The following is a 26,115-nucleotide window of genomic DNA, read 5'->3' on the forward strand; positions in this document are numbered from 1 at the left end:
CAAAACTGAACGTATTTTGTTATGTTTCCACCTTACATTTGCGTCACTGCTCTTTTTCTCTCTATTTCTTTCTCTCTCTCATCTTTTCCTTTCTCTGCCTCTCTCTCTCTGTGTGCTGATGCACAGCAGGTTATTTCTCTCACCTTGCTCAGAGTTTTACACGACTGGTCAGCTGCAGTGCGCACCGACTCCTGGCAAGACACACATCACGAATGTCAACACAGCTGTCATCTCAAGTAGAACACACAGATATAAGTCCCTTGCCCCCTCTCAAATTGTACATACTCATTCTTCAAGTCCCAATCCCATCAACTCACAAAATGAAAAGTAAAACATCACACAGAATTATCAGAACTGTACTGAGTTATATCACCAGGACTGTACTGAGTTATCAATCAATGACATTCATCTTGACACACAGGGTTTTTTGGTCTTCTCTGCAGCACTTCCTCATTACAGAGAGACACACACAGAGTGTGTGTGCGCACGCATCTATGTCTGGGTATGTGTGTGAGTGTCTGTCATGTATGTGTGCGCATGTCTGTGTGTGTGTGTGTGTGTGTGTGTGTGTGTGTGCGTGCGTGAAAGTGAGACTTGTGCAAGTGTAACAGCAGCGATATCCACAAATACATATGCACATTTGTGAACATATAGTTTCATACATACTGGTCTTGCTGTGATCACGCACATAATTTTTTCAATGAACTTTTTCACTGTCTTTTCTTTAAGTACTGCCATAGCTGTCATCAGTGCAAGTGGGTACCTTGATATCATCACGGACTCGAAGACACTGTTCCCATAACTCTGGCAGATCGTCCACAACACTGTCCAACACTCTGCCCCTCAGCAGGTCGGTGACTGCATTACAACTGGACTCTCGCACACGCCACTGATTGCTGGTCAGGTTCTTCAGGAGGTCGCTCAAGATCTCTTTTAAATACAGGTCCACCTGAGGTACACACACACACACACAGTGTCCATAATTCAACAGATACCAGTAAGAAAAATACATCAAGCTATCAAATTCATGTTAATCTCTTTCAGCTCAATGGGTCATACAGTTCTCTAATAATCATTTTTTCTCCAAACAACTAAAACCGGTCTTCTTCAAAATGGTGACACCTTGGCAGTCTCAGACTGATAATCCTTTTAAAAGTCTGAGAAAATTATGAATGATGTACACAAAGATAAAAAAACAAAACAACTGAACAATGATTCAGAAAACAATTCTAATAATTCTGATGAAGAAGAGACTGAGGCTCACAGCTCATTTTTTGTTTGCTTCTATGTTGTGAGTTGTTTATTTTACAGAAATACTCATAAAATATCATAAGCATGTCAAAATATGTCAACAAATACTCCACAAATCATGAAGCAACTCATTTTATCTTATTCTGCCTGTGAAAGAAGAACTTATGGCGCAGTCCATGTAATTTCATGCATAAATCCCCACAACAGAGAGGCTACAGTAATTTCAGTGTACACAGGACTGACACAGCTTTTTTCCTCGGCTTATGGGATACAGCTGACCTCAAGACATGTTGGTAGTCAAGGGGTTAACTCAAAGGAAAAAGTTATTGAGCTACCAGACTCGAGTGAAACGATGTCCACTGCACGTCATCAATTCAGAAAAGGGAAACTCATTTATCTAATGATCAGGTCAGATTGAGAGCAAGAAAGAATGGACACTTAAACTGGTTGGAGACCACAGGCAAACAAAAAACAGAGAGTAAGCAAACAAAAACAAAAAAGAAGAAAAAACCCAACAATCTTCTGACATGCTCACAAGGACAATAACACATGCACAGCTTTTTCTATCCACAGCCTGAAGACAGACAGAAGGCCAGCGCTGATGACACCACCACCCACCGTCTTCTTGTTGTCCTTGACCAGAGCGTTCCAGATGCCGGCCATGGCCTGCTGGATGCGGGGGTTGGGGTCAAACTGGTAGCGGTACAGGCGAGGCACGATCTGACCCATGTACGGAGCCAGCTGCTCCCCGGCCTGGGTGGCAATGGTGGAGAACCCAAAAGCGGCTCCCTGCAGTATCACAGACACTGAATATGTGGTGCTTCACGAAATGAGCAACACACAGGTGTTTGTGCTCTGTGTTTTAGTCAATGTTTTGTTTTTATCGAACCTGATGTAATTTCTCTACATGAGAATATCAATTCATTCTTTCTCTTTATGAGAATATAATGTTATTCTTTCTCTTTATGAAATAATCCAGTTATCCTTATCTTTATGAAATAACAAAGTTATGCTAATCTTTTCATCACCAGCTTTATCATAATGTGTCCAACCAAACTTCTTCTTGTGACCTTAATGTTACAGCATTTTGTTAGTCAACCCAAAATACCTACTGCAGTAATAATATATTTCCAGAGCACAAAATCTGACAAACACTCAGCACTCAAACATTTCAACATTAAAGGTGCAATCAGGAGAAAAAAATAGTCATATTTCATAAGCCAAAATCTTTCTAACAATAAAATTCAGATATCAGATCACAACCCAAAAAAAACAAGGAAACAGACAAAAACAGCCAGGTTGGCTCACTTTGCGCGTGTTCCAGGTGGCATTGTGGTTGGCCAGGTGCATGAACTTGTAGATGAGGTCAGGCTGGTTCAGATCGTTGGCGATGGCACACAGCTCTTTGTAGGTGGACAGCCCTCCTCTTCACAACACAGACAACAACATCACTGTAGGTGGACAGCCCTCCTCTTCACAACACAGACAACAACATCACTGTAGGTGGACAGCCCTCCTCTTCACAACACAGACAACAACATCACTGTAGGTGGACAACCCTCCTCTTCACAACACAGACAACAACATCACTGTAGGTGGACAGCCCCCCTCTTCACAACACAACAACATCACTTTAGGTGGACAGCCCTCCTCTTCACAACACAACAACATCACTTTAGGTGGACAGCCCTCCTCTTCACAATACAAAGAACAACACTACTGTAGGTGGACAGCCCCCCTCTTCACAACACAGACAACATCACTGTAGGTGGACAGCCCTCCTCTTTACAACACAAACAACATCACTGTAGGTGGACAGCCCTCCTCTTCACAACACAGACAACAACATCACTGTAGGTGGACAGCCCTCCTCTTTACAACACAAACAACAACATCACTGTAGGTGGACAGCCCTCCTCTTCCCAATACAAAGAACAACACTACTGTAGGTGGACAGCCCCCCTCTTCACAACACAGACAACAACATCACTGTAGGTGGACAGCCCTTCTCTTCACAACACAGACAACAACATCACTGTAGGTGGACAGCCCTCCTCTTCACAACACAGACAACAACATCACTGTAGGTGGACAGCCCTCCTCTTCACAACACAAACAACATCACTGTAGGTGGACAGCCCTCCTCTTCACAACACAAAGAACAATCACTGTAGGTGGACAGCCCTCCTCTTCACAACACAGACAACAACATCACTGTAGGTGGACAGCCCTCCTCTTCACAACACAGACAACAACATCACTGTAGGTGGACAGCCCTCCTCTTCACAACACAGACAACAACATCACTGTAGGTGGACAGCCCTCCTCTTCACAACACAGACAACATCACCGTAGGTGGACAGCCCTCCTCTTCACAACACAGACAACATCACTGTAGGTGGACAGCCCTCCTCTTTACAAAACAGACAACAACATCACTGTAGGTGGACAGCCCTCCTCTTCCCAATACAAAGAACAACACTACTGTAGGTGGACAGCCCCCCTCTTCACAACACAGACAACAACATCACTGTAGGTGGACAGCCCTCCTCTTCACAACACAGACAACATCACCGTAGGTGGACAGCCCTCCTCTTCTCAACACAAACAACAACATCACTGTAGGTGGACAGCCCTCCTCTTCACAATACAGACAACAACATCACTGTAGGTGGACAGCCCTCCTCTTCACAACACAAACAACAACATCACTGTAGGTGGACAGCCCTCCTCTTCACAACACAAAGAACAATCACTGTAGGTGGACAGCCCTCCTCTTCACAACACAAACAACATCACTGTAGGTGGACAGCCCTCCTCTTCACAACACAACATCACTGTAGGTGGACAGCCCTCCTCTTCACAACACAAACAACATCACTGTAGGTGGACAGCCCTCCTCTTTACAACACAAACAACAACATCACTGTAGGTGGACAGCCCTCCTCTTCACAACACAAACAACATCACTGTAGGTGGACAGCCCTCCTCTTTACAACACAAACAACATCACTGTAGGTGGACAGCCCTCCTCTTCCCAATACAAAGAACAACACTACTGTAGGTGGACAGCCCCCCTCTTCACAACACAAACAACAACATCACTGTAGGTGGACAGCCCTTCTCTTCACAACACAAACAACAACATCACTGTAGGTGGACAGCCCTCCTCTTTACAACACAAACAACATCATCACTGTAGGTGGACAGCCCTCCTCTTCACAACACAAGAACAATCACTGTAGGTGGACAGCCCTCCTCTTTACAACACAAACAACAACATCACTGTAGGTGGACAGCCCTCCTCTTCACAACACAGACAACAACATCACTGTAGGTGGACAGCCCCCCTCTTCACAACACAAACAACAACATCACTGTAGGTGGACAGCCCCCCTCTTCACAACACAAACAACAACATCACTGTAGGTGGACAGCCCTCCTCTTTACAACACAAACAACATCACTGTAGATGGACAGCCCTCCTCTTCACAACACAAACAACAACATCACTGTAGGTGGACAGCCCCCCTCTTCACAACACAAACAACAACATCACTGTAGGTGGACAGCCCTCCTCTTCCCAATACAAAGAACAACACTAATGTAGGTGGACAGCCCTCCTCTTCACAACACAAAGAACAACACTACTGTAGGTGGACAGCCCTCCTCTTCACAACACAGACAACAACATCACTGTAGGTGGACAGCCCCCCTCTTCACAACACAAACAACAACATCACTGTAGGTGGACAGCCCTCCTCTTCCCAATACAAAGAACAACACTAATGTAGGTGGACAGCCCTCCTCTTCACAACACAAAGAACAACACTACTGTAGGTGGACAGCCCTCCTCTTCACAACACAGACAACAACATCACTGTAGGTGGACAGCCCTCCTCTTCACAACACAAACAACAACATCACTGTAGGTGGACAGCCCTCCTCTTCACAACACAAACAACATCACTGTAGGTGGACAGCCCTCCTCTTTACAACACAAACAACAACTGTCATACTCACTGTCATACTCTACTTCCGATAAATCATCAAGCATATCAATTACTTGCTGCGTTGTGTACAGTTGTTTTCTCACACGTTTTGTCCCTGATTTCTGCCCTGATGGGCCAGGTTGAGACTCTGCACGCTTCAAGTGTTTACGCACCGCTCAACCGGTGGCTGGGGTTTAATACCAATTATTTGCAAATTTTGGCTCAGGAGCTCAGGCATAAGGGTTAAAATTGCTCAGGAACTCAGGGCTCAAAGGGTTAAGAAAGAACAACCAAGTCAAATAGTCTTCAACCCAAATGAACCCCCATAACTTCATCCCCATCATTCATCATCACTGAAATATAGAAAACAAAAACGTCCCAAATTCTGTGGCATGCGCAAATCCACACACACACACACACACACACATACACACTCATACACATGCACACACAAGAACCTCACCCCCCCCCCCCACCCCCGTCCCAAATTCTAGGGCAAGCACACATCCACACACACACACACACACACACACACTCACATACACACACACACACACATACAAAATCTTACCCGTCTGGTGTCTTGCCCAGGCTCTCATCTTCAAACAACTTGGTGTCCTCACTCACTGTCTGTTTGGCCCTGGAAGGCAAACACCACTCTGTCCTTCACACACTGTGCATGTATGACGAATAAACATTCAGTGTACCTCTGAATAATGTTTGTTTCTGAGTGCACTGGTTTGACTAGAAAGATGTGTATGCCTGTTAGCACATACATGATCTCTCAAACAGACATTAAAACTACACGATTTTGAACACAGACAAAAACACTAAATTCATACTGCCAAAACTCAGCCACTGTTTTCGACTCACTCACTCAAACCAATGTTGATAACACTACCTGATCTTGTAGAAACTCTTCTCCTCAACCTTTTCTATATAACTCTTTCTTGAAACAAGAAAAAAAGAAGACTGATCAGTCAAGAAAGAGTAAATGATCTCATGAACTGATTCTTTCGCAACAAATTTTGGAAAAAGACAAAACAGAACAAATGAAAGGATAAAAAAAAAAAAGACAACAACAAAAAAGCAAAGCAATAACAACAGCCTGATGAAAGTCTTGTACTTCTTTCCAAACTGTCAACAGACAGGAATCCATCATTTATTGGCAAGAAGTTAGGGAAGTGAAGTGACTGAAGGGTGGTGCACCTTTTTCCAGTGAGCAGGGTGTCGACCAGCTCAGAGACCAGCAGGTCCTTCTGCTCGGGGGTGCAGATCTCATAGCCATGACCCAGACCTTTGGAGGCTATGTCCTGGGTCACCTCTGGCAACAGCAGATACTAAACCATTCAGATAATCCAACACGTACTAATTCATAACCTATCAATCCATCTGATAACCCATCGTGTATCAATTCATCAAATAATCCATCACTTATCAATCTATCAGATAATCTGTCACATATCAATCCGTCAAATAATCATCACATATCAATCCATCAGATAATCACATATCAATCCATCAGATAATCGACCATTTATCAATCTATTAGATAATCCATCACATATCAATCAAGCGGTCAACAGTGCACATATCAATCCAAATAATCCATTACATATCAATCCACCAGATAAACCATCGCGTATCAATCAAGCAGATAATCATGCACATATCAATCCAAACAATCCATTACATATCAATCCATCAAACGATTAATCATATATCAATCCATCAGATAATCTGTCACATACCAATCTGTTAGTGAACTGGATCAATTCATAAAGTCTTGATGCACAGACACATGTCTCTCAAATCAAGGGAATGAACCTCTCAGACTATCTCATGGGTCAGTCAGTCAGTCAGTCAGTCCATCTACCACCCATTCATGCTGTGTTCTTGTTGCAGCGTGGACCCTAGGCTTTCTCACCCCTGAACTAAACCCGCTCGATCCTCTGTCATCTCACCAAGTATATCAACCACCAATTTACCCATCACTTCCCACCTACTGATCAACCATCCAACAACTGGTAGACAGTCGCTTCTGTGAGTCTTTTCTATACTATACATCAACAGATCAATTAATCAATCAACAGATCAATTAATCAATAAGCCAAACAGTAGCCCTCAGTAAACCAGTCAGCCACCATTCATCCATCAATCAGTCACTGACATCTGTGCACCAGTCCTAAGTGTCCACTGACCATCAGTATCGGACAGGAGGCGGATGAATCCTCGCTGAATGTCCAGCAGACGGGACTGAACTGCCTTGTGCTGACTGCACTGCTTCACAAGGGTCAGCAGCCAGATGCAGGATGCCTGCCAGGAACACGCACCATGGACTGGTCAGTTTCTCTGTGTGTGTGTGTGTGCGTGTGTGTTTGTGTATGTGTCTGTGTGTGTGAATGTGTGTGTGTGTGTGTGTGTGTGTGTGTGTGTGTGTGTGTGTGTGTGTGTGTGTGTGTGTGCATGCATGTGTCTTTATGTGTCTGTGTGTGCATCTGTGAGTGAGGGGGAGAGAGAAAAAAAAGAAAACTGGAGAGGAAAGAGAGTATGACAGAGAATACCACACCCTCCAACTATTTGGATATTGTAAGCTTTTCGACAAAATTCAACTTCATTTATGTCAAGACAGTGCAATGTGAGCTTTCCTATTTCTTTCCATTTGCAATGCTGATGACCATCAAAAAGTGTTTCAAAATATTTTCACTCTTTTTCTCTTCATGCTTCCGGAAGAGAAGTTTTTGGGCATGTGCACGTTAAGTTTGCTGCAGAGAAAAAACTGCTAAAAATCCATTCTTTAAAAAAATATAAAGAACTAGTATGAAAAATAGACAATAAATGCCTTCCCAATAAGAAGCAATGAACAAAGGTATTGACACAATGATCATTTGGTGTTACCAATACTACTATAAATCATAAATCACAATTTTCATTTTGAATGCTCAAAGCCATCAGACCCAAGACAAATGGCAGTTACCTGTCGAAGGTGAGGGTTCACGTGGCAGACATAGGTCTGCAGAAGTTGTGCCAGGTACCACTCCACTTCGTCTGGAAACCCCGACATTTTCACCTGCACAGGTACCACACACACACACAGATCAGACTACACTGAATGCTCTTCTTTTTCTTCGCTTACTTTTTAACAGTTATTCTCTCTTCTTTTCCACACCATTCCAACTTACAAAATTAAACACACTAACATACGCACACTTGCAAACACAAACACGCATATAATGTATGAAACACGTAAGGATGCACACCCATTTTTACCTCAAAATCTGCCTCAGTCTGGGACCAAGCATCTCGAGCAACTGGAGCTTTCCGTCCCTGAGCAGCCCAAGACAGGGCAAGGGCAATGCTGAACTGAAGCTCTACTTGTTTGCTCTGAGGATAACACAAAAGAAAAACAAATAAACAAATAAATAAAACGAACTTGTATCAAATTACCAGAACATAACTTTTGTTTATGAATTTCTAGGGCTTTTTTGGTTAAGGTACTGATGGTGCTTTATTGTGTGGATTGTTTTGAGTGCTGTGAGTTTTGCTGCATTATGTGTGGGTGTAGGTCTTGATGCAAACATAAATTGTATGATTCCCAAATTTCTTTCCATAATATCTATATAAGCAGACACAGACACACAACAAAACAATATTCCAAACAATGTAAAGAACAACAGCAATTGTGAATTTCTTGTGAGTTTTAGTGGATGGTCAATTAACATGTGAACCATGCAGTACTGTACTGTTTCACATATGGGTGTAAGTCTGGATGCAAACATGTCTTTTTGTGTTATTTTTTGCAGCCCCACAATCTGCATGGTCTAAGAAGCATTACTGATGGCTCATTCCAAGTCCAAACATCTTCACACCCAGCCACATTCGCCTGCTGTGCTCCAGCGACAGCAGTCTGGGGAGAACCATCAACGTTAAGTCGTCTGGAGGCCACACACCAGAGGAGACCCTGCAGTAGTTCTGAGTCACTTCAGTGGCATTCAGTTATGCCTGTTCTGATTCAACATATGCAGGAAACCATCCAATAAGACCCACACTGAGGACATTAAATGCTTATTTGCAGAGCAAGACTGAGTGAGCATCCCCTCCAGAGTGAAGATCGCTTTGTTCCCCATGATTCTGCTGACACCAAAGACTCTGACAGGAACTCACCCCAAAGCATGGAAGTGGAGGGGACTGAAACTGAGGTCTAACCACTTCCCCACTGCAGCTGGTAACATGCATTATTTGACTCATAGGTTTCTTTTTAACACATTCATGCATAGAAGTGACTACACACACACACACACACACACACACACACCACACACACAAGCTACCTGCACTGCAGTAAACAGCTCTTCCATGGCCTTTTTTCTGTGTGGAAAGTCTGCCTCTCCCACACACAGGCATCCAAGGCATAGAGCTGCTCTCTCCTTTGTCTGTTACAAAAAAAACAGTAACCACATCCAAGCATTCATAACTTGGTACAGTAGATCCTGGCCAGTTTTGCCTCAGATGCTTATTATTGACCCCACAGATCTGCTCACAATATCCAATGTTAAACATCTTGAATATTTTCTCAGCATCAATTCTACGTGAACAATTACAGGATAAAACATTAAAGCAAATTAATTCATACATGATTCTTTTTTTCCATGGATATGGAAGAGAAAAAAAAGAAGAAGCAAAAATCAAAACAGTATACAAAAAAGATCAAATCCCCTGGAGAGTAATACACCATTCATAACAACAAATAAAAAGCAAACAATAAAAAAAAAACATATTCATTTTGTTCTTGTCAGCTGGTTGGCAGTTACCAACTGTAAGAACTCTATTTTTTTCTTCTTAATATCACCACCAAACTCAACACAATACTAAACAATTAAAAAAACCTCCTTAATGAGGAAAAACAGGTGTGACCAGAACCCACTTTGTTGGTTTCCTTGGCAGTCTTGACCATGCCTATCAGTTTCTTGAGAAGGGACAGTTTGGTGATCTCTTCAGCTGAGTCCTCTTCTTCGCCTGAAGGCAGTGGCAACGCTGTGCTCTTGGCGATCTCTCCCAGCGCTATGCACACAGCACCTTTCAGTCCTGCGTTCTCTGAGTTCAGGAACGGATCTGAAAAAGACAACAGAACAACATGAGAATATGAGAACCAAGGTGGCTCAAGACAAGTTTTAACTGATTTGCAGTTGATGGCATCTTGCTTGTTTCAAATCCAAGCACTGTATGTCACACTGAGTGTGTTCTTGGGGAGCGAGTTGTTAATTCTTGTTTGCTTAACCTCTTGACTGCGCTGTTGACGTACGGCGTACGTCATGAAATGTCGCTCAGCAATGCTGTATTGACGTGCGCCGTACGTCATGTTACAACGTTCTATGTTTCGAGTCCCGCATTGCAGAAAATACAGTCTGCTAACCATTAAATTAGCTCCCCTGAGAGCTCTTTATCTCCTGAGTTCCATAAGCTAAAATTATTCATTGGATTGTCATATTTATGGCGAAAGTTTTGCAAGTTTGTGCGAAGCTCAAGTTGTGTTTGCAAAGCCATGGCTGAACGCAGACAAACCCCAACACTTGCACTTGTATTGAAAGAATTCTTTCGCGATGCAAACAGTAGAGATGAAGATTGTGGACTGAATGAGACAGAACTGCGTGAAGTTGATGCCGAAGACGCTGATTTTGACAGTGGAGGGGGGTGGGAACTCGCATTGTTTGACGAAACTGAAGACAGACAAGCTCAGCTGATTCAAGATGCAGGTGGGTGTTTTCGAGGTTTGTCAGTTTATTATTTGCTCTCCGTTTGTTGTAACAATGAATATGACTGCATTGTGTGTGTTTTGAATGTGTCAGCTGTGGTAAGTGGCTTCGTCAGTCACTGATCAGTGTGTGTGTGTGAGAGTCAGTCACGTGGGTACTGTTTCTGACCATCACAGCCCAGGGGGGCGTGGCTTGCTGGCTGGCTCATTGTTGATGACAGCGTGTGTCGCTCGCCTGCAGCTTTCTGTGTGTTCGTTCCTGAGTGTGTATTGGTTTGTTGTTGTTGTTATTGTTGTTGTTGTTGTTGTTGTTGTGTGTGTGTGTGTGTGTGTGTGAGAGAGAGAGAGAGGTGTTTATAAAACTGAAATCAGAGAATGATACACAGAACTGTATGCCTAAATTACTTTGTAAATGCAACACTTGTAGAAGTGTGTGTGTGTGCGTGTGTGTGTGTGTGTGTGTGTGATGTGTTGTCATTTTGTTTTGTATGAGAAAGAGAAAATGAAGGGGGTGTGGCATACCATGAACCAGTTTCAGTGTGTGTGTGTTTTGGGGGGTTGGGGTGGGGGGAGGGGCAGGTATGTGTGTGTTTGTATTTCAGCTTCTGAAAACAGTCAGAAATAAAATGGTACCATTTCATGATCTTTTTATATGTAAAAAAAACAAAACAAACAAAACAAACAAACCCCAAACCCAACAGACTTAGTCTTTTATGCAATGTGTTTCAGGTATGCAGCATGCTGATGATCATGATGTTCATCCTGGACCATCTGGAGTTGACAACTTGCCACAAACCTACAACTGAAGACCAGCAGCAGCAAGACCAAAGGGCAGTAAACAAGCCTCCAGCAATTCTGGATTACAACAAAAACATGGGTGCCATGGACCATCATGACCAACAGTTGCAGCCCTACGATGTCACAAGGAAAACCTTGAAGTGGTACAAATAGCTGTGTGTGCATTTTCTACAAACTGCCATGCTGAATGCACACATCCTCTGCAAAAAAGCAGGCAACAGCACTACACTCCTGGACTTCAGAAGGATGTAATTAGTGCCATGATTTTTGGTGACCAAGACACTGCTAAAGATGACCACGCTGTTTGTCTTGTGTGGACGACACTTCATCCCACCTACCCCACAGAAGGCCTGGCCACAAAGGAGGTGCAGAGTCTGCTGGAAGAAAGGACAAAGAAAGGGTGTGGGGTTCTACTGCCCAGACTGCCCCAGCAAACCAGCACTGTGTCTTGAAGACTGTTTCTGCAAGTACCCCACACAGCGTTTTTACTGGCGGTAGATCCTGGGTGAGTACACCCTTTTCATTCTTTGTGTGGACTGTGTTGGAGTCTTATGCACCTGGACACTGTTGCTCAGCCTTGACAGTGTGTGTGGTTGATCACAACAGTCACAAGAAAGACAGGTTGATAACCTGGTTGATATTGTAGCACCTACGTGATGGAATGACAGTCCCAATTTTTTTTTATTAATGCATTTGATGGAAATTTTCTGTCAGATTGACTCATTATTTGAACATGTGAGTATCAAAAACAAAATCTTGGTTCATTTTCCTTTCATTTGATATATACTTTTATGCACTTATCTTCAGTACTTTTTGAAATATAAGCAAATTAAAATCATTGGCGTGTTTTTCTTGTTTTTCTGAAAATTTTCTCAGCATAGGCCATAGCAAAACGTACTAGCAGTGAAGGGGTTAAATGGAGGGTGGAATCGTTTTTGTTTTTGACTCACTTGTGTAAACAAAGTGAGTCTATGTTTTAACCCAGTGTTCGGTTGTCTGTGTGTGTGTGTGTGTGTGTGTGTGTGTGTGTCTGTGTGTCCGTGGTAAACTTTAACACTGACATTTTCTCTGCAAATACTTTGTCAGTTGACAACACCAAATTAGGCATAAAAATAAGAAAAATTCAGTTCTTTCCAGTCATCTTGTTTAAAACAATATTGCACCTCTGGGATGGGCACAAAATTTTTTTTTTTAAATGAAGCCTAATTATATGCAAACTGCATTTACTGTTATATTTATTTTTTTTGTATTCTCTAAACTTGGCACTCTGATCTGATATTCTGACCCAACAACAAGAGCAGTCATTATTATCATTTTTTGTTCAAACAGGAACTTTTTTTGCTAAGCATGGAAGTTTTATTTATTTTGCAAACGTTTTTGATGCAGATAGTAAAAAAGGGAAATTACTCCGTAATTAATGCTAGGGGACTTAATTTGCTTTAAACTGATTTTTCTCATCTTAAACATTACATTTTGAAAGTATACTCAATACATAAAAAGCTTGGATTTTTTTTTAAAGTGTATCACAAGTGAGTCTTGAAGGCCTTGCCTCTCTTGTTGTTTTTTTTTGTTGTTTTTTAACTGAGTTGGCAAATGCAAGTTTGACTTGGTTTGCAGCAAAATTTTCTTGATGTTAGGTCCAGAATACTGTACATCAGACAGAGTGATTTTTGTATGTGTGTGTGTGTGTTTTCTGAAAAAATCCATTTGACTTGCTACTGATTTATTAACACTAGAATAACTAGCAACTGTATAAAAACACCAAAAGACAAACCAATAGAATCATGTATGATAACTTTCATTGTTTTTGCTCACGGTGATGCTGCTTTTTGCAGCATGCTGTTCTGTGCGGAGTTGTGCAGTGTGGTGCTGTGCTTTGCTATAATATGCTCTGTTGTTTACTGTGCTGTACTATGCTGTACTGTGATTTACTGTGCTGCACTATGTTGTGCTGTGCCGGGAGTACTGTGACTTATTGTTCTCTAATTTGCTGTGCTGCGCAGCACTGTAATATGTTGAGCTGTGCTGTACTTAGCATTGCTGGACAGAGCTGCACTGTACCATGCTGTAACATGCTTTGCTGTGATGTGCTGTGATGTGGCTTTACTGTGCTGTTTCACTATGCTGTGCTGCACTGTAGTGTGCTGTGCTTTACTGTCTGTCCTACTTAGCATTGCTGTACAGAGCTGCACTGTACCATGCTGTAACATGCTTTGCTGTGATGTGCTGTGATGTGGCTTTACTGTGCTGTTTCACTATGCTGTGCTGCACTGTAGTGTGCTGTGCTTTACTGTCTGTCCTACTTAGCATTGCTGGACAGAGCTGCACTGTACTATGCTGTAACATGCTTTGCTGTGATGTGCTGTGATGTGGCTTTACTGTGCTGTTTCACTATGCTGTGCTGCACTGTAGTGTGCTGTGCTTTACTGTCCTGCAGTATGCTGTACTGTACTGCATTGTGCTGTGGTGCACTGTACTGTGTTTTACTATGCTGCACTGCATGTCACTACACTGCACAATGCGAAGCTGTGCTTTACTGTACTGTGCAGAGCTGTGGTTTGAATGTGCTGTACTGTGCTTCAGGTTCTCTATTTCTCTGACTGCCCCCCCACCCCCACCCCCCACTAACCCCCCCTCCCCCACACACACACCACCTTCCCCTGCCACAAACACACACACAAGCAGACAGAAGAAGAACTCACAGAGCATCTTCACGCAGGACAACAGAGCAGTCTCCCGGTCCTTCAGACGGTCGCCCTGATCGGTCATCTCCCCATCATGCTCCATGTCCTCCACCTGCAGGTCGCCGTGGCAACCGGGACGGCACCACTGACCCAACAGGTGACCTAGGGTCAGTATCGTGCCCTGCTGCACCTCTGTGTTCTGCACAGAGACACAGGAACGTTGAAAATTATACTGGCTTTCTGCTTCTGTCTTCCTCTCACTCTCATCTTGGACCCTTTGTGTGTGTGTGTGTGTTATGGAAAGATTAATCAGTTCATGTAATTCATTCTTCATTCTAACTCTCAGTGAATGAGTAAAACATCGAAGTAACTGACAGCTATATCTAAATTTCCTGTTATGGAAACTTGATCCAACATGTAATTATTATTATTATGATGATGAGCATTTACGCCTAATCTTGAAAACAAGCCCTAGGTGTTTACAAATAGAACACATATGTGAATATCAAAAAGGAAAAATTGACACAAGATACCAAACATCGCTGAAAATTATTCATCCCCCCCTTCCCCACACAATACACACAAGCACACACAAGTCACAGCACACAATCGTAAATAGTACACAATTAAAAATACCACCAACAAATCCCGAAACTATCAAAACTCACTCACTTACAAATAGTCATTTTAGTTCATACTGGAAACGGATGAGCTGTTGAGAATTAATCTGGAGGGAGAAAAGGTGGGTCTTCAGACTGGATTTGAAAGATTGCAGCGAAGATGAGTGACAGAGAGGCTGAGGAAGTTGATTCCAAAGAACGGGGGTTTGGTATGAAAAACTGCGTTGGCCATACGTTTTGGTTCAAGCTGGGGGGATCCTATACACAGTATTACAGATTCACTTCCATATCACATCCCCCAAATATTCCACTCTAAAAACATCAGCCTACAGATGCTCACCTTGTCTTTCAAGTTTGCCATCAGTTCTTTGACAGCAGCAATGATGTCCTCTGTTCCTGAGGTGGCCACAGTGACGATAGCGAACATCTCAGCAGCATACTGCTTTATCTCGTCCTTGGGGGAGGAAATGAAGCCCTGAAACATGTCAGACCACAGCAGCAGCGTCACATGGGGCTGTTCCAACTCACATCATGTGAACCAAACACCGAAACTGCAGAGTTTTTTTTTAATATGGAGAACTGGACTGAAGAAAGAAAGGAACACCGCTCCATAACCTGAACCACAATACACATCAACACTGACAAAAGTGATATATCTGTCACTTATTAAATTTCAACACAAAAGATCCATGTGTTTCAAGGACTCCAGTAAAACCACAAAGCTTTCAGGCCTGCAGCACTGTTGTTTAGGCTGCAGACTGGCCTCCAGCCTGCTCTGCTTGTTGTGTTTTGTTTGAAAACATTAACTTCAACTAGAACCAAAATCAGCTCTCATTCCCTGTCAATGATGACACTTGTAAAAGGCTTCTGGAACAGTGATCGTTGAGAAGAAAATTTGTAAACATGCTTTTTTTTTCCTTTTTTTTTTTTTTAAAGAAAAAGGTCAACATATGTGGAAAAAGTAATAGCAGTACAGTAGGCTTTTGTTGTTGATGTTGCACAAACCATTCTAGCAGCTTATAACCCGATATGCATTTCACATATGATGACAACATAACATGGTTTGTTTTCAAAGCTTGACCATACTTATCAGGTCTACGCTCTTCACATGTAAATCTCTCTTTCAAAATTTTACATTTTCCATAACATCCTTGGCTGAAAATCCTAATGATTTGCTCTCACATTTCTATAATCTATCTAAAAAAATATTCTGTAAATACAAGAAGAAAAAAAAACACAGTACAAACCACGCCATGCACAGTCCCTCCACCGACTATCATTCTTCCCAAACTCACACATCACACTGTCACAATCCATCCTTAAACCCTCCTGAACAAGAACATTTACAAGGTTAACAACCAGATCTAAATATATCCATCACAGGGTTAACAAATGGTAGCTACCTTCAGCCAATCCAAGTGTTTGAGGAAGTAGGGTGCCAACTGTTTAGGTGCCATGGCAACGACCTCCAGCAGACAGTACATTGCCTCCTGACCTGAATGTTGCAAAATGAAATTCACTGAAAATGTGTAACAACCAACTCCTTTCCAGTAAACTTCAAATAATCATATACTGAATGACTCTGAACACCGATCAGACTTATGTGTCCTGGTCTGTGTGCTCCAACTGATTCTGGTTCTAAAAACATACACAGGAAAATCCTAAAAACTTTCTGACAAACAACTCTTTGCAGCAGTAATTAACAACAAATCGAAACGTTTGTGTGGCTGTTATCAAGGACAATTCAAGCAGAATACAATTTACCTAAGTATGCTGCATATTACTTTTATCATTATTCTGCAAAAATGTTTCTTTCTCTGAGTTATCTTTATTTTCTATTATTGAATACAAAAGCAGACCGCATACACACACACACACACACACACACACACACACATGCACGCACACAACCTCCTTGTACAAATTTTCATGAACCAGTTCACTCATCACTTTTATTTTTCAATCTGATGAAGAGGTTTAAAACTTACCATACATTCTCAAAGTATAGGATACTTCATTGATGATGTTACAAGATGTTGGTGAAGATGGTTTGGGGACCGTTGTTAGTTGATGGTTATGATGATGGTGGTACAAGATTTTGTATTAGTTGATGGTGGAACAAGAAAAAAAATTGCAATGAATAATTGAATTATTGGTCATACAAACTGAAACCGAAATTCACAAACTGCATTCTCTCAATGAAACAACCACACTTGGTCATATCTTCTATACAATTAATCACCAGTAAATACAAAATTGAAATGGACTAACATTTACAACAAAATGTGACCCAATCATTTTTGGGGAAGCTTTCTGGTTATGTTGATGGGGAGGTTAACTGTAGTCAAGACAGGCAGCTTAGTTATTTCTTTCTTGGCCAATGGTTCATTTGTTGTTTGTACAGGCATGTCAATGTCTCTGAGCTTTGATGTGGACGTTTGAGAAGTGACTCCTTTTTTCTGAATGTCAAGTGAAATATTTTCAAGTTTTGCACACACCTTTTTCCTCAATGTCAAGAGAAATATTTTCAAGTTTTGCATTTGTGTACTCACTTCCATCAAAATTATAGGTGCATATGAATGGCTGGTCTGAATGTGTGCTTTGATTTATCTCTGCACAAGATTTAACACTAATACTTAGTAGTAGCAGCAGCAGCAGCAGCAGAAGCAGTAGTAGTAGAAGTACTAGTCGAAGCATCAGATTCCTTGAAGGGTAGGGGAAAGGATGCATCCCTCACTAGCTAAGCATCTCTAATCTTTTGCACAGTATTTTTTCTGTCTGTGGACTTTAGGTCTGTCTGATGGTGGGATTGTGCCGTGACTGCTATCAGAGACTAGTCAACAGTTTTCTGGAATTGTTTTGTAAACATTCCCGTACATGCTGCCATATTTCGGATGATCTCAGCTGTCTTCGTCCTTGTTGTAAACTCTCAGCAGTTTGGGATCTTGAAGGATGAACACTCTTTTGACCACCAATACTGTCATTAGTGCTGTGGACAACAATAAGCACTCTATATATCACCATTATCACTGATAGTACTCTGGGCTCTTGTTGAATAAACACTCTATGCATTACCATTATCATCGTTAGCACTTTGGATTCTTGAAGAATAAGCCACTCTATACATCATCATTATCACTGTTGATGCTACTTTGGGCTCTAGAAGGAAAAGCAGCCTATACATCATCATTATCAATGTTAGTGCTTTGGGTGCTTAAAGAATCAGCACTCTACACATCACCATCATTATCATTGTCGTCATCACCTGAAATTGCAGTGAGAAGCTGTCGCAGCATAGCAACGTAGGACTGCACGGGGCCAGTGTCAGTGGGATGCTGGGACAGCAGGGAGGACAGGAAACTGGCCACAGCGGGGGCCTGGTCCTGCAACTCCGACAGCTGGGGTGTGGGGGGCTGGCCCGCGTCCTGAGCCAGGCACATCCTCAGGTACAGCACGATCTGGTGGCAACAGTCCACCAGTCATTCACCTGCCAGGCACTTCCAGAACATGGACAGGAGATAGCACAACAGTCTGCCATCGTCACTGCCCTTCTGCCACTGCATGGACTATTTCGGCATACAAGATCTAATCATCACAAAACACAATTCTATTTATCAGAACATTTGCATCAAAAGGTTAGTGTCAACATTCCTTTATGTGAAAGTTTCCTATGCAATATTGCTACTTTCAATGAATTTGCTGAGTCCTGATAAAATGTGTTTGCCTACAGAAAACATGTTACAAAACGAAAATACAGATTTTGGCTGTAGATATTTATCTGCACAATCTTCCTGATTTTGCTAGTTAAATGGATTATATTTTTCTTTTCATTAAGGAGAAAATACATGTGAGGTAGGTTTGTTGTTTGTTTTTGTTTGTTTGCTGTTGTTTTTCTCCTGACCATCATAGGAAAACACACCATCCCTCAAAATGAAAAGAACATAAAAATCAGAATGTTCATTGTTGGAATTCAAGCTGAGTAAGAAAAAGAATAGAAAGAAGATGTGTTAGAAGTCACTGCAGACCAGATAAACTTATTCAAAAGAAAATCATACTGTAATTAAAAGAATTTTTTTTCAAAGTTGACCATCAAATTTGATGCATTTATTTTTTTTTGTGTAAATACAAAGCAACATGAGCCTGGAAACAAAAATTCTTCTGCAACTTTATTATGTGTAGAATACAGGAAAAATAAACATGTGCAACAAAAGAAGGTAATTATATTTTTAATCAATGTTTATAATTACCCACTATCGAAAATCGGAAGAGTTATTCACCTTGGCATGTGATTTCAGGGGTGATTAGTGCTGAGCGACCTGGGGGTAAGAGGGTTAACAATGATTGTTTTTACAATGATCAAGCTTTGGCAAAGTGTGTCAGGTCTGCCAACAGCCTACCTCAGTGTAGGTGAGGGGGTTGAAGGGCATCACCACATTTCCCACCACATACTTGTGCTGACTCTTCTCTCTCAGGGCCGCCTGCAGCCACGCCACATGGGAATGAAGTCATGAATGAATGGATCAAACATTTGTTCTATTAAACATACACCGTTACTTAGCATTTCAATAAAACAACAACAACAGATCATCAATACACTCTGAAAGCACACTTCATAAACACCAGATGCAATGCATCAAATATAATCTTGTGTGTTCTTCCCAAAACAATGCTCACAACAAAAAGTGTGAGTTTAACATAGCTTCTCTGAGATGTCAAGACTTAATCTTACTTATATCTATGCACAGAACTTACTCTTTGTTTCATCAAAAGAGAGACTGACCACCGGTTAGCTCTTTAACACATCTTACTAAATTTGCCCTTCACAACTGAGAGGTAACCTTGGTGTGTGAGTCAGTCCTGTCAGTTCAATATATGTCTTTACAATCTATCTTGAAAACCCAATGTATCTAAAACAATCCATAACACAACATGTGAATAGTGAATGATCTTGTTCATCAACTGTGTACATAACTGCATAAAAAAAAAATCTATCTATGCTGTCCTTTTTCAGGGGTAATCAACAGAAGAGCTTTTCATTTCTCTCAATAAAGAATCAACATACATTCTTCATTAACATACAGACTACATCTCAAACCTGACCTTTTCTTTGATGAAACTGATCATGCTGACAAAGTCTGGCAGCCTGTCGCCATTTTTTCTCTGTGACTTCTCTGTGGGATCTTCAGTACTGGCAACACCTCGCAGCGCCTTCACCGACTCCAAGCGAATGTCATCTTTTCTGTTTGGAAAAAGCGAAAGGAGCAAAACTGTCACTTGGTATAGGAGCAACAATAAAGTTATAGGCAGCACTCACAAGTGATTTCATATTCCAGAGAGCTCCCTAGCTTTAAGGCCATGTGCAAACAGGGCAAAGGGACCCCAATCCAAATCACTGTGTTTGAAACTTTTTCAGACGGAACAGAAATCCACTGATTCTTCAACAATCTAATCTTGGAATCCTCCTGCTGCCATAGTCAAGCTGAATATCCATAAATTCTCTGTACGTGGGACCATATCAAAGTACTTACAAATGCTTCTACACTGCCACTGATTGAAAACAAAGCATGGTCACAATAACTGTCAGATAAAGTCAGTTTATTGACAGGTGCAGCAAGTGAGTGGATAGGCATTGGACTTTCAAAATAAGAGTCCTGGATTGAAATCCTGGTCACAGCACCTGGTGTGGGTTAAGGTGGAGATTTTTCCAATCTCCCAGGTGAACAGATGTGCAGACCCGCTAATGCCTCAGATCCCTTTGTGTGTATACGCAAGCTATCAAATATGCATATTAAATTCCAGTTGTCCACATCCGATTTGGCTTGTTATGGAAACAAGACCATACCCAGCAATGTACACCCTGAAAAACGTTTGAAAAGTTTGGCTGCCAACATGTTGGGCTATAAACAGTCATACAAGTAAAAGCCTGCATGCACATACAAGGGAATGTGGAATATACAGCGCAAGAACAAAGAAGAAGTGAACTCACACATCGCCAGCTCCCAGCATCAGGATGTATCTGGAAGGGACGTGGTTGGCTGGGAACACAGCCGCCGCATACTGCGCTGCCACCACACGAGCCTGTGGCTCCACCTGGCATGGCAAAACAAAGACTTTGTTTCAGTACCAAAAACCATTTTCATTTAACCCTCTGAGTCCCAGAAGTACTTTTGCCCCCCAAATCACAAACTCTCAAAAATTAAAATAGTACTCAAAAGTATGTAAGAGTACACTGAAGGAAAATGAATGGAGAAAGTAATCATTCGTTCAATCATGACAGGATATCTCAACTCTCAATCATGGGAAAACAATACAAATCTTTGTTCTGAATATAAAAAGTAATTTGCTTCAACAAACAGAGAATGGAATTGTGTCAACCTGCATGTACATCTGAATACTGAAACATGCTACCTTTCACTGTATGTAAACCAATCTGTGTTGATCAAGAACACTATATATATATGTCAACATAACACAAGCTAACACAAGCAAACAGTTCTTTTCCATTATCTTGATGAAACCGTCCGCATGCATGCGTGCATGTGCAGTTTGTTTCTGATGGACCTGTGGTAAGCAAGTGCTACGTGCTTACATGACAAGGGCGTATACATGTCTGTGTGTTTAAGTGTGTCTCTGTATCTCTGTGTCTGTCTGTGCATGCATATATGTGCAAGTGTTTGCATGCGTGCAGTGTGGTGGGTGAACAAATAAGTGAGCCAGCTACTGAAGTCACTGAGTGTGGATGTGAATGTGAGTGTCCTGTGTTGTTTGTGCATGTTTCTAACCATGCCTGCGAGTGCACGCACGCACACACACACACACACACACACACACACACACAAACACACACACACACACACACACACACATGCCCAGGCCCATGATTTGCCGTGATGTTGCATACCTTGTCAATGTTCTGCATGAGGAGGGCCTCCAGCAGCTGCAGGTTGGTCTCATCGATCTGACGGAAGGAGCTGGACATCATGGACAGGGCTTCCTGCACCGCCAGGCGAGTCTCTGTGTCCTCCTGAATGACAATGACACACTGGTAAGGAGGAGGGGGGGGAGGGGATGGGAGAGGGGGAGGGAGAGGGGTCTCTGTGTCCTCCTGAATTACAACGACACACTGGTAAGGAGGGGGGGGGGGGAGGGGAGAGGGGGAGGGAGAGGGGTCTCTGTGTCCTCCTGAATGACAACAACACACTGGTGAGGAGGAGGGGGGGGGAGGGGATGGGAGAGGGGGAGGGAGAGGGGTCTCTGTGTCCTCCTGAATGACAACAACACACTGGTAAGGAGGAGGGGGGGGGGAGGGGATGGGAGAGGGGGAGGGAGAGGGGTCTCCGTGTCCTCCTGAATGACAACGACACACTGGTAAGGAGGAGGGGGGGGACGGGATGGGAGAGGGGGAGGGAGAGGGGTCTCTGTGTCCTCCTGAATGACAACACACTGGTAAGGAGGAGGGGGGGGACGGGATGGGGGAGGGGGAGGGAGAGGGGTCTCTGTGTCCTCCTGAATGACAACGACACACTGGTAAGGAGGAGGGGGGGGCCGGGGGGGGGGAGGGGATGGGAGAGGGGGAGGGAGAGGGGTCTCCGTGTCCTCCTGAATGACAACGACACACTGGTAAGGAGGGGGGGGGGATGGGGGGGGGGAGGGAGAGGGGTCTCCGTGTCCTCCTGAATGACAACGACACACTGGTAAGGAGGAGGGGGGGGGGGATGGGGGGGGGAGGGAGAGGGGTCTCCGTGTCCTCCTGAATGACAACGACACACTGGTAAGGAGGAGGAGGGGGAGGGGATGGGAGAGGGGGAGGGAGAGGGGTCTCCGTGTCCTCCCGAATGACAACAACACACTGGTAAGGAGGAGGGGGAGGGGATGGGAGAGGGGGGAGGGAGAGGGGTCTCCGTGTCCTCCCGAATGACAACGACACGCTGGTAAGGAGGAGGGGGAGGGGATGGGAGAGGGGGAGGGAGAGGGGTCTCTGTGTCCTCCTGAATGACAATGACACACTGGTAAGGAGGAGGGGGGGGGGGGATGGGAGAGGGGAAGGGAGAGGGGTCTCTGTGTCCTCCTGAATGACAACACACTGGTAAGGAGGAGGGGGGGAGGGGATGGGGGAGGGGGAGGGGGAGGGGTCTCTGTGTTCTCCTGAATGACAACAACACACTGGTAAGGAGGAGGAGGGGGAGGGGATGGGAGAGGGGGAGGGAGAGGGGTCTCTGTGTCCTCCTGAATGACAACACACTGGTAAGGAGGAGGGGGGGAGGGGATGGGGGAGGGGGAGGGGGAGGGGTCTCTGTGTCCTCCTGAATGACAACAACACACTGGTAAGGAGGAGGAGGGGGAGGGGATGGGGGAAGAGGGCACTCAAGGGGTTAATTCATCATCATCATCATTAATATCTTATCATTATCATTCTTATTATTATTAGTGGCGAGGGCAACCAAGACAAGGACAGAAAAATTGTAACAATCCTTGAACTGCAAAGATGTGATCTGGGGAGATGCTGAAATCAGTCAGAGGAAGTCCTGGCAGGGGTGGGGAAGGATGTGTATTGATCAGAGGAAGTGGGGCCCCTGTGTGGGTATAAACAGTGGTATAGGAAAATGGGGCTGAGGGACTCAAATGCCCATCAATCAGGTACAATCTGGGCTTATGCTTAGTCTGATTGCCCAAACAAGAAAGATACTCTTGCTCCCTGCAGAAACACATGATCAACAATGACAGCAAGCTGACAAACTGATAGAAACAAAGAATACACACACACACACACACACACACACACACATATATATATATATACATAATAGCCACAGGCTGCACAAACAGAAGATAGCTGCTAGAAAAGAGGGTGCTGCATACTTTAAAAGGAAAGTAAAATACCACATCAGCTGCAGCTATATTTCTTTTCTTTTATTTTCTCAGGAGGACCTGCAGTTTCCACAGGACAGGAAACTCCCTGCTGTAGTCTGCACCAGATGGTCACGTAGTGTATGCGAAATCAAAATTCCCTGTACACCTGTCATTTCTTAGAAAAAGTTGTCCCACCTGACACATGGCCTCGAAGAATCGCTGGATAAGTGCGATGTCTTTGGCGACGCGGTGAGGCGAGCGACGCGCTATCTTCCCCACTGCCACATATGCCAGACTGCGGAGCTTGGGATCCTGAAAAGATAGTCATCCAGATCATAAATACACCTCAGCTGTTTCATGTTTTGTCTGCATTCATGACAAGCTGCAGATTCCCAGACCTGTGCTCTCATGTACTGACTGGTATTAGCACATGCAACAGCAATCATGGAAAAGAAAGAAACAAACTCATGTCAACTGCATTATCAACCATAACAAAACATATCACAACTGGTTGATGCTTAGCGAATTTTTTTCCACAATATCAGTGAATACACTCACAGACACACACACACACACACATACACATTTACAGAATAAATCAAACTGTTTTCCAAGCACTAACATCAAGCGATACAAAAACCACAACATCTACTTTCAAGCATTTAGACATGACAGTAAAACTAAAAAATAATTTTAATGCAAAGCAAAACAAGCTGCATTCTCTGCACTTTTGTTCATGCTTAGAGTAACTCTTGATTCCTACAGTGCACACGCTTTGCATACAAACAATAATATACATACACCAAAACACTTGGGACACAAGAACAAATATGAAGATCATCCTCACTGATAAAACAACAGAAATACACAAACACATTCAAAAGATATCCACCAAAGCATATTATTGACAACAACAAAATTATATATGTATCTATATATATATGTCAAAAACAAGTAAGAAAGAAAATGTATCTCTTGCACAGGTTGCGACAATAATTCTCACAAGCCATCAAGTCCATCTCCAATCTTTTCGGATCATTCAAAGAAAGGAGTGACAGTGAAAAGTCAGGAGGAAAACTATCGTTAGATCTGGCAGAAAAAGAAAAAACAAGAAAGACAAAGTCTTCAAGACTCACTTGCGATACACACTTAAAGAAAAAAATAAAAATAAAACTTTAAAAAATCAAAAATTATTTGTTGAAATGTGTTCTCCATTCGTTATTATGATTATATATAGCTTCACGAAAAAAAAAAAAAAAGAAAAAAAAAAGGATTCAAGACAGATTCGAACCATGGATGTTTGGATCGAGAATGAGTGGTTTTACCTACTGCACTAACGAGAGTGCAATGTTGAGCATGTTCTTTTAGCGGAATGAATCGACTGCAGCAGTAGAAGTTACAACCCAGTTTAAATCATGTTATTCTGGTTTATCTCAGGCATTCAAAAAATTTCTTTCAAGTCCGAAGTAAAGGTGACATTCCCATTGTCTCAAAAACACTGCAATATATGTCCGTTTTTGTAGATCTGCAGAGATCTGTGATTAACAAGCTTTGTCTTTCCACTCACTGAGAAACGACAACATCTTCCATTCAATTTCTTTTTTCTGTTCATTCTAGTTAATTCAGTATCCACTTTTAAACATTCATATGCACTAAACACGACAATGATTATTTAAGAAATTCTTTTAATTCGGTGGTAAAGGAGACGTTGCTATCACGTCAGGCTTTGAAACATGTTTTGTCAAGATCTGCACTGACCAGTGCCGTGTAGACAAGGCAGTCAAACGGTCAATTCAAATTTTCTTTTCTGTTCATTCTAGTTAATTCAGTGTCAATTCAAATTTTCTTTTCTGTTCGTTCTAGTTAATTCAGTGTCCACTTTAGAATATTCATATGCAGTAAACACATCAATAATGTAGTGTCACTGTATGTGTTTGTCCAGCATGTGTATTTCTTTGCTTTTAATTGCTAACAAGAAAAATGAGGTCATGGCGTGTTATCACCAGACAATCGGGAAGCTGCAATGGGGTAACAGCGGTTTTTGGAATGTGGAACGAACATCAATGAAATAACTGTTAATGATTCAGAAATATGGCTAACTTTGGGAGACTTACAACCTATTATTGGTATGACTTTGTGAAGATTTTTTTCTACTGTTTTTAAACCAA

The 26,115-nt window shown here is 42.6% G+C and overlaps 1 protein-coding gene across 3 annotated transcripts in view; it reads right to left on the reverse strand.

The window, feature by feature from the left end:
• Positions 1–26,115, reverse strand: part of LOC143295004 (proteasome adapter and scaffold protein ECM29-like) — a 73,054-nt gene that overhangs the window by 29,087 nt on the left and 17,852 nt on the right. For all 3 annotated transcript variants that reach the window (XM_076606538.1, XM_076606537.1, XM_076606539.1), the window contains 20 exons: positions 24,143–24,259; positions 21,999–22,121; positions 21,084–21,187; positions 20,198–20,336; positions 19,495–19,575; positions 18,363–18,555; positions 16,501–16,592; positions 15,438–15,572; positions 14,496–14,676; positions 10,168–10,355; positions 9,575–9,676; positions 8,514–8,627; positions 8,221–8,313; positions 7,445–7,559; positions 6,453–6,567; positions 5,815–5,883; positions 2,560–2,677; positions 1,870–2,040; positions 764–949; positions 144–191 (listed from right to left, as the gene is read on the reverse strand). In XM_076606538.1, the coding sequence (XP_076462653.1) occupies positions 144–191; positions 764–949; positions 1,870–2,040; positions 2,560–2,677; positions 5,815–5,883; positions 6,453–6,567; positions 7,445–7,559; positions 8,221–8,313; positions 8,514–8,627; positions 9,575–9,676; positions 10,168–10,355; positions 14,496–14,676; positions 15,438–15,572; positions 16,501–16,592; positions 18,363–18,555; positions 19,495–19,575; positions 20,198–20,336; positions 21,084–21,187; positions 21,999–22,121; positions 24,143–24,259 (2,484 nt within the window). The remainder of the gene's footprint in view (positions 1–143; positions 192–763; positions 950–1,869; positions 2,041–2,559; positions 2,678–5,814; positions 5,884–6,452; positions 6,568–7,444; positions 7,560–8,220; positions 8,314–8,513; positions 8,628–9,574; positions 9,677–10,167; positions 10,356–14,495; positions 14,677–15,437; positions 15,573–16,500; positions 16,593–18,362; positions 18,556–19,494; positions 19,576–20,197; positions 20,337–21,083; positions 21,188–21,998; positions 22,122–24,142; positions 24,260–26,115) is intronic.

The sequence above is a fragment of the Babylonia areolata genome, chromosome 20 (genome assembly GCF_041734735.1).
Source record: "Babylonia areolata isolate BAREFJ2019XMU chromosome 20, ASM4173473v1, whole genome shotgun sequence".
NCBI classification, from domain to species: Eukaryota; Metazoa; Mollusca; class Gastropoda; order Neogastropoda; family Buccinidae; genus Babylonia; species Babylonia areolata.